The 16,666-nt window shown below is 39.6% G+C and overlaps 1 protein-coding gene across 1 annotated transcript; it reads right to left on the bottom strand.

Moving 5' to 3' along the window:
- Window positions 1–2,678: 2,678 nt before the first annotated feature.
- vrk1 (VRK serine/threonine kinase 1) lies at window positions 2,679–15,965 on the bottom strand. The gene is made up of 13 exons (XM_044048097.1): window positions 15,880–15,965; window positions 14,448–14,607; window positions 14,008–14,063; window positions 13,841–13,910; window positions 13,173–13,260; window positions 12,330–12,438; window positions 11,360–11,452; window positions 10,964–11,096; window positions 10,241–10,361; window positions 9,934–9,992; window positions 6,399–6,568; window positions 3,314–3,398; window positions 2,679–2,999 (listed from the first exon to the last, which is right to left on the bottom strand). The coding sequence occupies exons 2-13, from the start codon at window positions 14,605–14,607 to the stop codon at window positions 2,836–2,838; spliced, it is 1,308 nt and encodes a 435-aa protein (XP_043904032.1). The 5' UTR covers window positions 15,880–15,965; the 3' UTR covers window positions 2,679–2,835.
- Window positions 15,966–16,666: the final 701 nt, after the last annotated feature.

Below are 16,666 nucleotides of genomic sequence, written 5' to 3' on the forward strand. Positions count from 1 at the left end.
CACGTGTTAACGTCACAACAAAACAATCCACCTGAGAATAAACACAAACATTCACATTTATCATGATAAAGTGAGAGAGAGAGAGAGAGAGAGAGCGAGAAAGCTGTATATTACGGGACCTATCGGTGCCTCGCGTGGTTAGTTTGCGTTCGCTTTCCACTCGTTGGCCAATCACAGCAATTGGTCGCGCATCTGTTTTTTGACAGTCAAGGCAAAGGATCGCAACTTCCAGTCATTGTCAATAAAACTGCGCCGTGACACCAAGGTATCCTTTGTTTTATTGATGGTTCCGCACACCAGAAGTAAACAAACCTGCATTAGCTGCGTTCAATTATTAGATCGTGTTAACTTTGACTGCCCTAATAACTAAAGCAAAAAAACAAAAATCATTGCTGGGAAATTGTACTTGAACACACTGTTCATGCAGAATCTCTTCTTCTCCTTTATGTGTGAACGCTTGGTCCTGCTGTTTCTACATTACACTTTACTTTTCAACACTTTGATCCCCTCCTGCCTCACCTCACCAAAACACTGACAATTGTCACAAACACAGGAAACCCACTGGCCAGGGAGACTGTTATTGGGTTATTGGCGCGTGGTCCCAGGGAGGGGATGGCATCCATATCATGAGAGCAGCGATTAGGCCACTGCTGTGAGGTTTTCACCCACCGCTGTCTCACCAATCGGAGCCCGATCCACAGCAAACACACGCATTGGCAACGACTGGCAGGCGGCACGGACAGTGGATAACACATCCATGCCGGGGGTGAAGATGTCTACCTTTCTCTACAAGCTGTGGGTAGTGTTGTGTTTAAGTGCTGTCCCTTTTCCCCTCCATCTCTCACAAACCCTCTCCCCCACACATCCATTTTAAGTCATTATGTACTACTGCCCCCTACTGTGGGATACGGGGCTGTGGTGGACCCGAGGTCACTCTCTGTTGGGTGGGGGAGGGAGCAGGGGATTCTTTGCACATGAGGCTGGAACAATCAATGGAAAGGCTGGTAGAGACATCTTCCTTCGTGTGGATGGGAGATGGGGCGTGGGTGGGCGTGGCCCATCAGGGATGGTCAATGAGCTTGAGGACAGGGGTAAGAAGATGGACAGCTTGCCAGCAGCTTCTCATGTGTGAAATGCTCTGCCGTAGACTTCATGGTGTCAGAAATGATGATTGGACATGTTTCATAACCGTTTGACAAATATCTGTCAAAAAGACAAAGACAGTCCAAAAAAAAGTTTTTACTGCCTTTTCTGGAACACCTAATATTATTTTTGAAAGAAAAAACAAAATGAATCAAAACATTGTTATTTAAAAACACATGTGCATAAATAAGTAAAAGCCTGGGGTAAAAATGAGCAAATATTTGATGCGACGCATCTGTGGGTCCTGAGCAAGTCAACTTTTGTGCTTGGTGTGTGTCTTGAGTCCCTCCAGAGCTTTGGAGGACAGATTTTTTATATCACCATAAACATCCATCCATTGTCTAATGCTTTACACCAGGGGTGTCAAACATACGGCCCGGGGGCCAAAACCGGCCCGCCAGAGGGTCCAATCCGGCCCACACAAATTTCACACTACAATTACAATCTAAACGTAATGTCAAATACAATATTTTTCACTTCCAGATACCTGTGACTAAATGTTTGTGCCTTTATAGATCCAGTGTACTGTGTAAATAATAAATTTAGGCATGTTATTGTTGAAAATTGCACTTAAATTTCTCAAGAAATGTCATGTTTTGTAAAAATATCCTTCATTAAATGTAAAACAAAGGAGAAAAAAACAAAGGAGTTCTTGTTGTTCATAGGTTATTATGCTATTATTTTACTATTTTTACTGGTCCGGCCCACTTGAGATCAAATTGTGCTGTATGTGGCCCCTGAACAAAAATGGGTTTGACACCCCTGCTTTACACTCACCACTGACACTCCCCCATCCCTTCCCCTCTCCATGTGCAGTTGTTTTCAACTGAGCAGGTGAACACAAACCGTGGAGCCAAGTCCACGCCTGGCGACATCTGTTTTGCATTCTTCTGTTTTTCAACTCTTGTACTGTATGTGTAGCTGATGTGTGCTCATGTGTGGCCCTTTGCTTGGCCTGTCGTTTCCTCTTCGTCCAACAACAGTTTTCTCTGCTTACATTTCACCAGCTCTGCCATGATGAATGTCTAAAATAACGCTATCACTGCCTTGGTATTAGAGTTGGTACCTGGCTGTGTGTGTGTGTGTGTGGTGCCGTGAAGCAATTTCTGTTTCTCACAAGACTTCGCAAGACCTCCTGATTTTGAGGACTCCGGGTCAGAGGCTGAACCGGCTGAAGTGAGTCCAGATGTAAGTGGTCATGAGTTGATCTTTGAATATCCATCCATCTTCTGCTGCTTTATCCTCCACCTGAGGGATGGTGGTGATGCTGTGCCAATCGGGGTACACCCTGAACAGATCGCCAGTCCATCACTGGGCCACATGCGAAAACAACCACCCATGATTGAATATATGAAAGAAAAACACCCTTGTCTCTATTTTGTGTTGTCAGTGGACAATAAAGCAAATAATTCAAATTACACCGACTGTGTTCTGAACATACAACACTGACAAAATGACCTCATAGGTCTTAGAATGACTATAATAACCTGACCTCATGGACAAATACATCAATTTAAAAAAATAAAACAGAAGAATGATTTTATTCGTTCTTTATTTCAATGATTCTAACTTCAATCACCCAAAATACAAACATCTTCATCAGTGTGGATTAGGTAAAAAAAAAAAAACATACCCTAAAATGTTTTTTAAATGATTTTACAGAGGACAGACGGAGTGCACAGCGGTGGATGTTTAGTCGGTTCTTTTCTTGGGTCTGCCTCTTGATTTCAGGGCGAGTCCAGGTGACGTCTGGGTTCCCGTCTCCACCAGTCTGGATTTGGGGTCACCCTGTTTTTCAGTTTTGGCTGCCTTTCTTGGTTTGGGAGCCTTTTTGGGACTTTTCACACCATTCGTATCTGCAGGGGAGAATTAATTTCAGTATCATTATTTTCCACTTACAAGACATGCAGAAAATAATTTGACACAGATTTCCCACTCTCCCAATGCAAGAACTTTCATCAGGAACTAGGAACTTAAAAAGGTAAGTATATCATTTCCCACTGAAGGGGAATTTTCCCCCTGATAATGAAGGAACCTTTTTGCTCAGCCATCCCTGGAAGTTACTGGCACTTTTGTTGGAAATGTAGGTTTAAACATTTTTCCCGTAACTGAACATTTACTTCCCGTAAACACTCATTTACATTTCTACATTTACCGTTTGCCATCGTACCTTTTGTCTTTGTAGCTCTCTTTTTCTTTGGGGAACTTTCCTCAGTCTCAGTCTCTTCATCTGCTTTTTTTCTCTTGGTCACCCTCTGGAAGAAGGTGAAAATAAAAACATGAACAGTCAACAGGTGACCAACAGTTGTGTTGTGGGGACATGGGCTTATATGCAACTTGAAACTAAAAGTGCAGTCCGCTCTGCTTTCCCTCTGCTTTTTTAGTCTACACAATTTCATTTCCAGACTTATAACCTAATGAAAGTATAGTACGACCACAAGGCTACAGCTGTAACAGTATGTCTGACAGACATTTAATGAGTTTCAAGCAGATTTGATCAATTATTGCTATGATAAATCTAATTATCAAAGCAATTATGTTGGTCAGGATAATCCCATTAATAGTTTCACTGCTTTGACCAGACAACATTCCTGGTCCTCATCTCTCTTTCTGGTTTAATGTTCATCCCACAACCTATACAACAGAAACCAAGGTCATTGTGGTGTCTACTAAAGAAGCAGAGAGAAATAGTGGCTCTGCACTCAACACAGACAAGCAAAACCTCTAGTTCGTACCCGTCACAACAAAGCCTCTAAGATGAAGCTCCGCTCTCAGTCTGATCTATCACTTACCCCCTACCCCCAAATTCATTCTTGCCTCAATTTTGACAATTGCTACCTCATGATTACCATGTGGCACCTGCTGAGGTGAACAGATTGGCGGGATAATTACATACAATAACCAGCACAAGGGCCGGTAACCCTTCAGCTGGCAACACCACGTCCCCAATGGTATTTTCCATATGCACAGAGAGCAAGAGAGGGGCAAAGACTGGAGGAGAGGTGAAGAGAAACAAGAAGATGGAAGTGGGAAACGAATAAGGTTGTTTTTTTTTTTTTAAATCATCGATTAATTTGTTCAGTATACATGTGTTTTTAATAGTGCTGTTAACTCCTTAACCCTCACAACACAGCATTTCAGCTGCTTTTTTCTATTACCATGTTTAAACATGCAGTATATACAGAGGCTATAAGAATGTGCAGTATAGAGTGTTTTATATCCTTTTTTTTTTCCAGCCCAACCAAGGCAATCCTAGGCATTTTCACCAACTATATAAACACACCTGAGCAAACTACAAATGTTTAAAATCAGAAACAGAAAGAAAAGAAGTCTATTTTGTGCCCTATAAACACACACCCTCAGGATGTCCATATAAGGAGTTGTGTATTATTCCCATGGCAAATTACCATGGGTTAATATTTGGGATTATAGGCTTCAAACTGTATTATTTTATTATATTTAAAATATTAAATGCATAAATAAGCAACTCACTGCTCCGCCTGTTGCAAAATTGCTAAATGTAGCTAAATGTAACGTGCCTCACATTTACACGATATTGTTGAGCAAACAGACTAAAAGTGTGGATAAATGCTTCATGTTGCAGTTCACACGTGACACAGCCGACACAGCACAGAGCAGACGTTTACTTCACTGGTGTTTCGGAATTGTTCCACTCCACGTTTACACGCCTGTCGGAGACTGCACTGAAATATCACTGCATATGTATATATATATATATACATATATACATATATATATACATATATATGAATATATATATATATATATATATATATATATATACATATATATATATATATGCACTCCACTTGCTTACAAGCATGTGCTTGTGCAAGGTTGTTAATGATCTCTTCGTTACTTGGTATAGCAGCTAAAAGATTATGGGCTGTCTTTCATTCAATATATCCAAGTTTCATTGCATATATTCACACTTTCATTCCATATATAATCAAAGTTTCATTCCATATATTCTTTAACAAACTTCCTGAATGGCATGCTATAAATCGAATTGTGACCTGAAAATCGAATAAAGTATTTGGAGGATCGTGACAACCCTACTTATGACGCAGTTAAACTTTCAACGTTGTCTCACCGTCAATATTCAACAGTGTTATGAGGGGTGAGATTAATCAGTTTGACGATGAATTCCCATTTATTACCATGGGAATTTTTTTTTTTGCCACGGTTACTTGAATTGCTCAGCAAAGTCATGTGCTGCATTCCATTTGTAGTCAGATCTAGGAATTTCCAAGGTCATGACCTTTTCCCAGTAAATCAGTTGTAGACTTAGTGCGTCATTCCCAATTCCGATGAAAATGGAACGCAGTATTCTTACACCACACATCAGACAGTACTAGCTGTCGATCACACAGGTGTCCAGTCATATATGCCATATATGACTGTCTATTTCCCTCTAAATGGGACAATAACATCCACAAATGACATCATGTTCTATTGGAGAAGAGCTGCAAGTGGTGATTGAGACCATTAACTCCACAGGAAAGTATTTACCAACATTATTAATTAATTAAGAAGTAAAAGCTCATTTGCACATTGACTTCAATTCAAACAAAACTTTTTGCAACCAACATCGTGGCCCCTGGGGGATAACTGCTCATTTTGCTCCACCCCCTGGATTTCACTTTTTTATCTGGAAGGCTACAGACATTTATTATGTACACTCTACAGTGACAAATAACATGCCAACATTTCTGAAAAAGGAATAGGGCATAGAAAAAGCCTGATCATTTTGGAAATGTCAGCTATTAACCACAAAAACACATATTCCTAGCACTGGTCTGTTATACAGAAATAGCAGATTGTAGAATGTCATAACAGACCAATTAGAAATGAGTATTCAACCACACTGAGTAATAAAATGTAGAGGTAAAAGGACAGGCCATTATGGAGGATGTGCATAAACTGCAGCTTTATGCAGCCAATCTCCTATTCTACCACATCCCAAAGGTGATCTACTACATTTACATTTGAAAAACATCCCTCACATCATGACTCCACCATCAAAATGGCCAGGTTCTGTTTGCTCAGTGGTCGAACTGTTGTCTTACTCTCGATATAATATTGTAAAATGTAGACCTCAGTATTTAGTGCCTTGAGCTGTGTACAAATCAACTGAACTGAAGTTAGTGTGTACAGGTTTGTATTACTTCAATCATTTTTCAATGCTGTGGTGTTCCTACTTCTGCGCAGTGTGTGTCTGTGTGTGTGTCTACCTTAGCAGGCGGTGCCACCGTTCCATTGACTGAGGTGAACTCGAGCTTGCCATCGTCTTTAGTGTGAATGGCCTTTAGTCCGGTCTGCAGGATGGAGCGCAGCTTCTCATAGGGCGGCCTGTCTTGGTATCCCAGAGACTTAACCTCCTCCATGAATTTCTGGATTTCATCTGCAGCTCAAACAAAATGACACAATGACCCTCCGGACAGACCTGGTATTAAACTATTAAACGGTCCAAATGCATTCTGAACGCGACCACAGATTTGGACGTGGTTTAAGGACACAACCTGTCCTGTGCTAATGACCATAGCTCTTTGGGAACCGAAATATGTTAAGAATAGGTTATTTTACTCTAATCAGCACTCATATGTTAATTTATTTATTTATTGTTTTTCTAAATGTTAATAGTTTAAGTGCAAGGACAGCTTCGATTCACTTAAGCTGCCCTCATCTTTTCTCTGTCTCTCTCTCTCCTTCTCTGTCACTCTCATGCACACACATACCACTCACAAACATGCTGAAAGCAGAATTGTCTGTACTATCAGACTTGTTAAAAACATTATTTTAGGCACATTTCAATACCAGGTGTAAACATCACTAAAGATGGATATTAATAACAAGTCTAAATGGGGCCAATTATGCTCATAGAAACAGAGCCTCCAATCGGACTCTCACCATGCAAGTACCTTTCTGTAATTTTTTTTCTCCATGTCCATATTTGGTTCTGTGGCACACTTCAGTGATGTTTTAGGTTGTTTAAATGTGCTTGTATGAAGTGTAAATACATAATCATTGTCACCTGTATCCCTATAACATACAGGAGAGAGAGAGAGAGAGGCACAACCTCAATGACAACATAGCTGCAAGTGAAAAAAAGAGTTTATCTACATAACATAAGGCTCACCTATTAAAATCTATGCTTAAGTGTATGCTTTATATGGTTCACAATTTTTCTTGCATTTAGACGGCCTTTTCAGATGAGACACTATAGTTTGTATTGCGTTGCAATCAATTGCACCAACATCCCCTGAGAAAAATGAAATCACGGTTGTTGATCAACTGCTGCCTTCATCAGTAAGTTCAAATTTGCCATTTTATGACTTAACTGTTTGTTCCTTTGTTCAGATTTATCTGATGGAGAAGCTTACCAAATAAGGGTGCAGCAGACCAGCAGCTCAACAAGCTAAAACAAATGCAGATTTTCTCTTAGGACTTAAAAGTAAAATGGGCAAAACTTAATCTTAAAATATCAACTTAGACAGGCATATATTTTTATTAGGTGAGCCTTCTGTGTTGACCCTGTTGTGTGGCTATAATGTTTTTTTTTCTGATGTCACCTACTGACATGTTTTTACTGAGCACTTCTCTCTCTCTCAATTTAGGCACAGGGATTATATAGGATGCTGACCCAGGTGTTCGCTCATTCGGTTAGTAAAGTGCTTAACTGCACATTTTTGCAATGGGAGACTAAATAATAATGACAATAACTCTGGATGGACCTCAACGTCCTCTCTTCACATTAAAGACTACAGTGCAAACACACTTATTTCACCACAATGCACTATTAATCTCAGCATCATCATGCTTAATCTGGTTTCTTTTCCAGACTTGGCATCATAAGCACAGATGGAGTTGCAACCAACAGTTCAGTTGTGCTCACCAGAGAAGGAAGGGCATGTGACGCTTCATGACTCCTCTGCCTGAACCGAAACACTGCCTGCAGGTCAAACTGCCAACGCTAAAATAGCAACTCTTACCGCAGACACTGAGACGACAAATGTCAAAGTCTCCGTTTACAGCTGCGACTCAAATGTAACTTTTCCACTACATGGTCCCGCCACACCTCGCCTCAGCTCGGGCAGAGCTTGACTCTACACGGGTTGGTTGGTTTTCCATTACAGTAGTACCTCCTCAACGTGGGTGGGGTCATCACAGCATGGCTGCATGAAACGACACACACAAACTAGTAACTAGTGACTTGTAAGGCAGCTACTTTCAATGTACTGAATCATTAGAATCAGTTAATTAAAAAAATGAACTGAAATACAGCGGCAGGGGTCGTAATGCGGCTCGTCACTTGCCGGCTTTCAGCCAGGCTGTCGCTATATTCACCAGACTCCAGAGGATTTGTAAGTCTTTGAATTTATCTACAGTTTGGCATTGTTCGGTTTGATTCTTGTGTCGGACGTCTTGCTCGTGCCTCTTGCAGTCACGGCACTCTGACTCTCAGCGCTCAGCTCGTTTGGAACCAGAGCAGGTACTAAAAAAAGTACCATCACAAATAGAAAAGCAAAAAAGCCGCGCTGAGGCGAGTTGAGTTGTGCCGGGATCATGTAGTAGAAAAGTGGCATTTGCTACACAGTGAGTTGTTGGCTTATTGTTCTTACAAGAACAAAGTAGGCCTCCCAGTGGAAGATTATTAATAGATAAGGGTAGAGATAAATTTAAGTTGTCATTTACTTTACCAGGACCAAAACATGCGTGTGCACATGTTTGTTGAGTATGTTACTTTGGCCCTAACCTTTTTTTGATTAATGCTGCAGCAGAATGGGTTTGACCTAGTTGTGTGATGAGCTATCAGCTGAGAAAAGGCACATTAAGACAGTGGGGGTGAAACAACAGTATTGTACTACTGGGCCATTAAGCAGAGGGGGCTTATTGGTGGATTTTTACTGATGTTATTCATGGCCATGACAAGTGTACATTCAATCTTGAGTTTATCACTCTGTGTATTAGTAGTAGTTTATGATAAGTAATCTAAACAGACCACAACCTATAAGCTCTTGAGTCACGTGAACATCACGCATTGATATGTGAAATTATTGCTGGGCGGTATACCAGTTCATGCTGAAATCCAGTATTTATTTTTTAAATTATGTGAATTTTTCACATACCACTAGAGCTGCAACTAACGATTATTTTCATAATCGATTAATCTGTCCATTATTTTCTCGATTAATTTGGTCCAAAAAATATCAGAAAACCTTATCGTTCGTCAAACCTGATGATGATGATGTTCAAAATGATTAACTTTTAAGGATTTCTGTTATCCAGAGCAAATAAATGAAGAAAACAATCAGAAATCGTGTTTTAATCATCAAAAAAGCTTCGAACCAATGAATCGATGATCAAAATAGTTGTCGATTCATTTAGTAATCGATTAATCGATTAATTGTTTCAGCGCTACATACCACTTTGTGAAATATGAGATAAGCGTGTTGCTGCATTGCTAGCTAGCAAATGCGCTATTATGTTTTTGTGTGCTTGCTTTATCATAAAAAAGCAAACAGGTCATGTAGAAACAGTTGACACTACTATTGGGGGAGCTTAGTGGCAGAGTTGTCTTTTAACTTGAAGGTTGTGGGTCCGATCCCCAGCATCGCTAGTCTACATACCAAGACACATACTGTAACAAACGTGCTGCACATGGAGAAGCTGTATGAAAGAGTGGGTGAATGAAATAACTGTAGTGTAAAGCAGCATTGAGTGGTCATCAAGACAAAAAAGCGCTACACAAAATTGTGTCTTCCTCACCTGGCTTGTCTAGTGTAGAGAAGCACTTGATCATAAACTGGGAGATGTTTTCTTGACACCTGTAAGGAAGAAACAAGATTGAAACTTGATTACTTTTCCTGCAGATTAATATGAGTGAATGGGACTGCTTTGTGAATATCTACAACAATTTCAATGATAATAAGTACGACAGACTCCAAACTTGTCTTTTGACACTTCAGCAACACAAAACAGATCTACAGTACAATGTTCCTGCCACTTCAGCATTCATTGGGTGCTGGAGTGCTGGAGGTAAACTAATTGGTAAAAGCAGCTGTTTCTCTCTCACTTGATTTTGGAGTCTCTGACATAGAGGGGGTCCTGCAGCTTGTCCTCCCATGGCAGCTTGCCACACAACCACTGGACCATACAGTACCACAGGATCTCCAGGTCACTCCGTCTAGAAGGAGCTGAAGGTGACAACCACATCAGCAGCAGTGGCAAACACTGTCAATGTCATTCAATATCCCTAACATTTGTAGTTGTTGACCTATGGGTAAGCACTGCCCCTTAAATGACTCATGGAAAAACAGAGCCTGGGTTGGAGTTTGGATGAAAACACAAAGAAGTGACCATAAAAAGTTACAAAAGTGGATTCTTCTGCTCAGAAACACTGGCTGTTCAGCAGTTTAATGGCTACTTGTCCCCAACTGACAGTATTGCTACACAGAGCCTGCTTGTAGATGAGGGACACACCATACAAATTTGTACAAAGACCAAACAGATGCAGAATGACACCAACAAAATAACCAAAATGTATGCACTGCAGTTTTAACCAGGGGTAGATTTTATTTGGTGAGCCTTTTGTTAAGTCTCTAAAATCTGTTTAGTTGACATTGGTAGTACTCCGCAGCACCACAGAATCAGGACTGACTATTATCCGTCAGCACCTTTCAATTTAATCACAATTTGTCCCTCCCTTTACTAATATACATAAATAAAAATAAAGGCCTACACATACACTACTAATATAATATACTAAAAACTAATATAAACTAGTAAAACTACCTACATGCTCCTTTATGGGCGTCAATGCTTGTGAACTCGATGGTACCATCGTGACATCTCTTGGGGTCTTCCTTGTACTCTTTGTTGACACCGTCGGGTGAGTACCTGTATGCCAGTCCATAATCTACTAAGTAAACCTACAGTTCACAAAAACAGTGATTCAGGCATGCATACAGACATGCACAAAACAAAAGCATGCTTATACATGAATACAGACATGCAGTATGTGTGATTCTAGAAATTACAACATACAGCAGTAATTGCAAGTCAGAGATCTAAGAACAAACTTTAAAAGCAGATTATTGCACAGTTTGGAATACAAATTATATTTGGCTTACTGGCTCCAAGGGATGAGTCCATTAATAGAAATAACAATCATCAAGCTTTAACCTGGACTGACCTGGTTGGGATCACTGTGGCTCAACATGAGGTTGGATGCTTTAATGTCTGCATGCACATACTCATGGTCATGGGTGAACTCCAGAATATCCAGCTAAACAATAAAAAAAAAAAAACATTTCATTGAATACCACTACACAAATATATTGTAAACAGTGATGTCACACTCTTCTGCACTGTTATCGAGCCTATGTTTCCGTAGCTAGTCTGCCCGTGGCATTTGAATACCACAATGATCATAAACATGTTGTGTTCAAATGGGAATGTTGACCCTGTTTACAAGACAAACATGTGAACACCCCACTGTCATATTCGTGACCTGCCACCAAAGTTTTCTGACAGCTCAGAGATCAGGATGTCTTGTATACGATGTGAAAGTCTAATTACAAGTTTACAAGTTCCCTGAATGCAGCACTAGATACAGCGAGTAACAGAATGAAGTTCAAAGCATACAGCTAAAGGTGACTGCCTGGATTAGTGTCCACAAAGAGCTTGTTCTTTGACCAAAAGTCTTCAGACAAGGAGCGAGACAGCATCAGGGTTAATAATGGACAGGCATTTCCAGGAAAGAGAGCTCTACAAGTTGCCAAAATGACTAAGAGGTAGTTCAGCTCCTCCCTGACTCATCCATTATGCTGGATGTCTGTTTTAATTGCTGACCAGCTAGAATACGAAAACACACAAAAGCACAATAGCTTTAAAAGACAAACAAATGTTGCTGTTGTTGGGGATGTCGTGACAACCAGTATTTCAATAAAAAGTAATTAAAGAACTTCACCTCTGTTTTTTCCAGACAGAGAGCAGGTTTTATGAATTGTTGTCATTAATAAATGATTAATGATGTAAAAACAAAATTCCTGCATGCACCATCTTGAGGGTTAAACAACATGTACTTGTACCACAAACTGTGAGTTCACTACCTGTTGTGTGCCACTCGAAAAATAAAAATAAAAATAAAAATAATGACCAACCAGACGAAGGCCGAGCTGCAGAACCAATTTTCTGGAGAACCTCTTTCCACATTCTTCAAACTTCTTCTGTAGATCTGTGCCAAGCCTGTCAATAACCATGAACCTGTACCTGAAAGGCACAAAAATCATGAGATCAACATCTTACATCTGAAGGGTCAGACAAGCCCGAGTACTTATACTGTTGCATCTCTAGTTGTACTGATCAGATTATAATCAGCCTTTTCCAGACCACGGAGAAAAACATTCACGAGACAGTTCCCAAAATGTGTGATTGTGTCTGCAAACAAAATAGGGAGTTAATATCACATATTACTGCTTTAATAAGGACCTTCAAACATCTTAAAAATCTATTTACGGAAATCATTAGAATTATGTGATCCTCTAACCCAGAAGATAACATGCTAAATCTATGTTACTTGGTTTCATATAGTATAAATATAAAATATATAATATAAAACTGCATTTCATATTAAGTGCATTTTTTAATTTTAAACCGGGAGCTTATTAAATGTATTTGCATCATTGACAATATAAAAAAAATAAAATGGAAGACAAAAAATGCTTTGTGCCAGATTTACCGACCTTGTGGCTAATTTTCATCTGTATGCCGCTGATAGTTCTAATTATTTTGTCTATAAGTTGGATAATTTATAAAGCGCATGAAATACATTTGCATTGCAGTGATTCTATAAACTTTTTTTTATTAGTTGTACATTCCCAGCATGTTGTACTTCTTCTACCTTAAGTAAAACTAGTCGCACAGTATGGTCCGTTTATACTGAAACACTGACAAAAAAAAGCGAGTGGAGATTAGAATGAGAGTTTTTTTGGTCAAAGTTTTACCTTTTCCCTCCTTTCTCATGCAGACCTGAGCCCCAGTACCTGGGAACTCCCAGGTGTTTCAGCTTGTGAGACTTGATCCAGGTTTGAACTGCAAGACAAGAGGACATTTTGAAAATCTGGCTACATTTTCCTATGTCTGTATATACATCTATGAAAAGCAAATTACATAAAGTCAGTTTGATTAAAGAAATGTCCTGTGAACACTGCTGTATGTGGGTGATAGCTGTGATACTCAGAGTAATAAAAGTATAATTCTGTGTGTGTGCTGTTGTGGTGAGGGGGGCTGTAAGCTAATCTGCTGCTGGGACAAATATTTACCAACAACGTCAGATTCCAGCATGAATAAAATATGAGCCTTTGGTTCCTTAGTAATATAGCAGCTAATTGTCAGGGGAGATTGACATTTGGATTGTTGTTATATAAAATGCAAAGTTGTGGCCTGGGGGCCAACGTCGCCTCTACCAAAAGATTCCATTCCTCTGTATGGGGCCTCCCATGCCTCTGTTACATGACTGTCTTGTTTAATTAAGAAAGTAAGCTTTCTTTATTTGTTTGCCCTGGTGGTGAGAGACTGTTGTGCTATGATCACAGGGCTAACTTTGGTGTGAATGTGTGTGTTGTGTTATATTGTGTGTTATGTGTGTGCTTGTGCGTGTTCAGTGGCTTACTTAGATCAGGCTTTGCAGCTCGCATGTAAAACTTAAGCTCAGAGAACAGTGGTCCATTTTCACTGGGCTCCTGTTGACAAAAGTACATTGGGCAACCCACTTGATTGGCATTGTGATGGACAGTGGAATCACCACGCCCCTCATGTTTTTAGGATGTTTAATCTTACCACTTTGATGACATAGCGAGCATCGGCACCGACGGATTTTGTAGAATCTTCATTAGCTAGAGTACAAGAAAAAGAACAGTGCTTCTCAGAAATCACCAAAACGCCTTGTGCAGTAGAATGTTGCGGGTCAGGTTAATTTGGTTAACTTTTAAAGGTTCATTGTGTAAACTTTATGTGGTATTACTTTAATTTGGTAAAAGTTTAAATAAATTAATTATATATTTTTTTTATTTGTGTACAATCACCTGTTTGTATGAATATTTTATATTTATATCAGCTCAACATTGGCCACCATGTTTTTACAGCAGCCCACAATGGATGAACTAAGTTTTTATGCTAAATGAAGGCTATATACACTCTAGGTTGTCCAACACTCTCAAATGTTTATAGAGTTGTTTGGATAGATGTAGCCTTTGTAAAAAGTACCTTCTTTTCCTTACCTAAATAAATGAGACCAAACCCTCCCTGGCCGATTGGAATCCCCAGTTTCCAGGCCTTCTTCCTGGTGTCAGTGAGGACTTCTCCAGGTGGGAACTCCTCTGCCAGATTTCTTTTAGCTGGTGCTCTGCCCTTGCCTGCTGCCTTGGCTTTAGGGGGCATCTGAAATGTACAGTCACACATGTCTGTTAGTGGTATTCCATCCCCCACAGACCCCCACTACCATGAGTGACCTTAGGATGTTTAAGCTTGATTCCCACTCTGATAATTTCATTTGAAAACAAACATAATGAGTTGCACATTTTGTTTTTTTCTGTCACTTTATGTTGCACCCAGGCTTTAGCCCCCACAAGTTGATTGTTTTTTGCTCCAATGCAAAGGAATACAGTACACTGTGCCATGATAAAGTGACACTTTCACACAACATTCTGAATAAGACAAGATATAACAGGATTTGTGTTCAAATGAACTAATTGTGTCTTAAAATAACACTAAAAGGTAAATATAAAGACTCACAATGACTGTCCTTGTGTTGTTTTGCTATGTACTGTATATGAATTGCAAAACAATTCAATGAAACTGTGTCTGCATTTCCCAATTAATGATATATTTAAAAATTTATTAAATTGACTCCTTTGGTGTTACTTGTCAGATTTTATTACATTACATGTCATTTAGCAGACACTTTTATCCAAAGCGACTTACAATAAGTGCAAGATTTGGATCTGTGTAGTACATTCAGTGTGGTATCAGACCACAGACAGTGCATTATGAATTACTAGCTACTATTTAAATGTCCCCCTTGTTTCAATACACACAAATACGAGAAATGAAAGGGAAGGAAAAGTCATGGGAGAGAGAGGGAGAAAGATAGAGAGAGAAAGAGAGAATGTTATAAGCTCCAGCTCCATCATATGTCTATCACTGTTGTATTTCGACAAGTTTAAAAATATTCAAACAATATGAAGCATAAAAGAGGTGTTTAATTCCAGGTGAGGGTACTGTGGTAAACACATGTATTAAATGTATGCCTAGGATTTTTAACGGCAACTTTTTTTTTTATCCTGGAGCCAGGGCCTGGTCACACACACACTGAAAAGTACAGCTAGCTAAATCATCGAAATGGTGCGATACATGGTTTCATATTTGATACCCAATTTACCCCACAGCGTAATGCAATAATAATTGTATTACGCAGTCATTACTAGTACAGTTAATCACAGTACATTCACTTGGAGGCAAAATAGGTCCGTAAAACCGCCAACTTAGCTAGGAAGAGAAGCAAAAGACGTTAGGCTCTTGTAAACGCTGGCAAACTACAAAGCTAACGAAGCTAAGGTTGTCTGTCGTTAGCTGCAGCGTAACGCCCCACTCCACTGAACCACTGCGGTTACAAACGACCGTCACGCGTTTAGTGAATCTGTAAATCCTCACCTTTACTGTGTTGTTTATCAGCAACTGGGGTCTTAACTGCGTCAGGAACGAAATTCCCGCAAAACTACCGGTAAGGAAGTGACGTCACTCAATGTTGCCACTCTATTGGTACCGTCGATTACGCCCATGTGAAGTCACGTGATTGAGAGCTAGCGACAATGCCTGCATAATAGACAGACGATACTTTCTCGCCTGAGTCATTTATATTTCATATGGCACGGTTCAACATTTCAAAATAAAAGACTGGTTTGAAATTACATGAAGGATTATAATTATAATAATAACAACAATAATAATTGTAAATAATAATGTAATTATTATTACTATCCAAATTAAAAACTGTGTTTGGCTGACATAACAGACCATATGAAGTTACTTTCCTCTGATTTATTAGTCTATTATTTCTCACCTTATGTGTTCCTGTATGTGTGTCGATGACTAACTGCTCCAAAAGCTCACTGGAATCCACTGATGTAACTTTCACCTAATAATTTCCATCCAGCTGTACACTAAGGGTTGTAATGTGGCTGTCCACAGTTCAAAGCTCTTAATCGGCAGTTTGGAGTTCCACTTATACAAATAATAATTTGTGGCAGGCTATACAACACATCATTCTTCCTCTTCTTCTAATTTCTGCCAGGCTGTACACTGAGAGGTGTAATGTTGCCCTCCACAGTTTGAAGTTCTTATTCACAGTCATCACAGTTCAAAGCCCTGACACACAGTTCAAAGTTCTTTATCACAGTTCAAAGTTCTTCAGTCAAGCTCCATCCTCTCATCTCTTCAG

This window comes from Solea senegalensis, linkage group LG16 (assembly GCF_019176455.1).
Source record: "Solea senegalensis isolate Sse05_10M linkage group LG16, IFAPA_SoseM_1, whole genome shotgun sequence".
Lineage (NCBI taxonomy): Eukaryota > Metazoa > Chordata > Actinopteri > Pleuronectiformes > Soleidae > Solea > Solea senegalensis.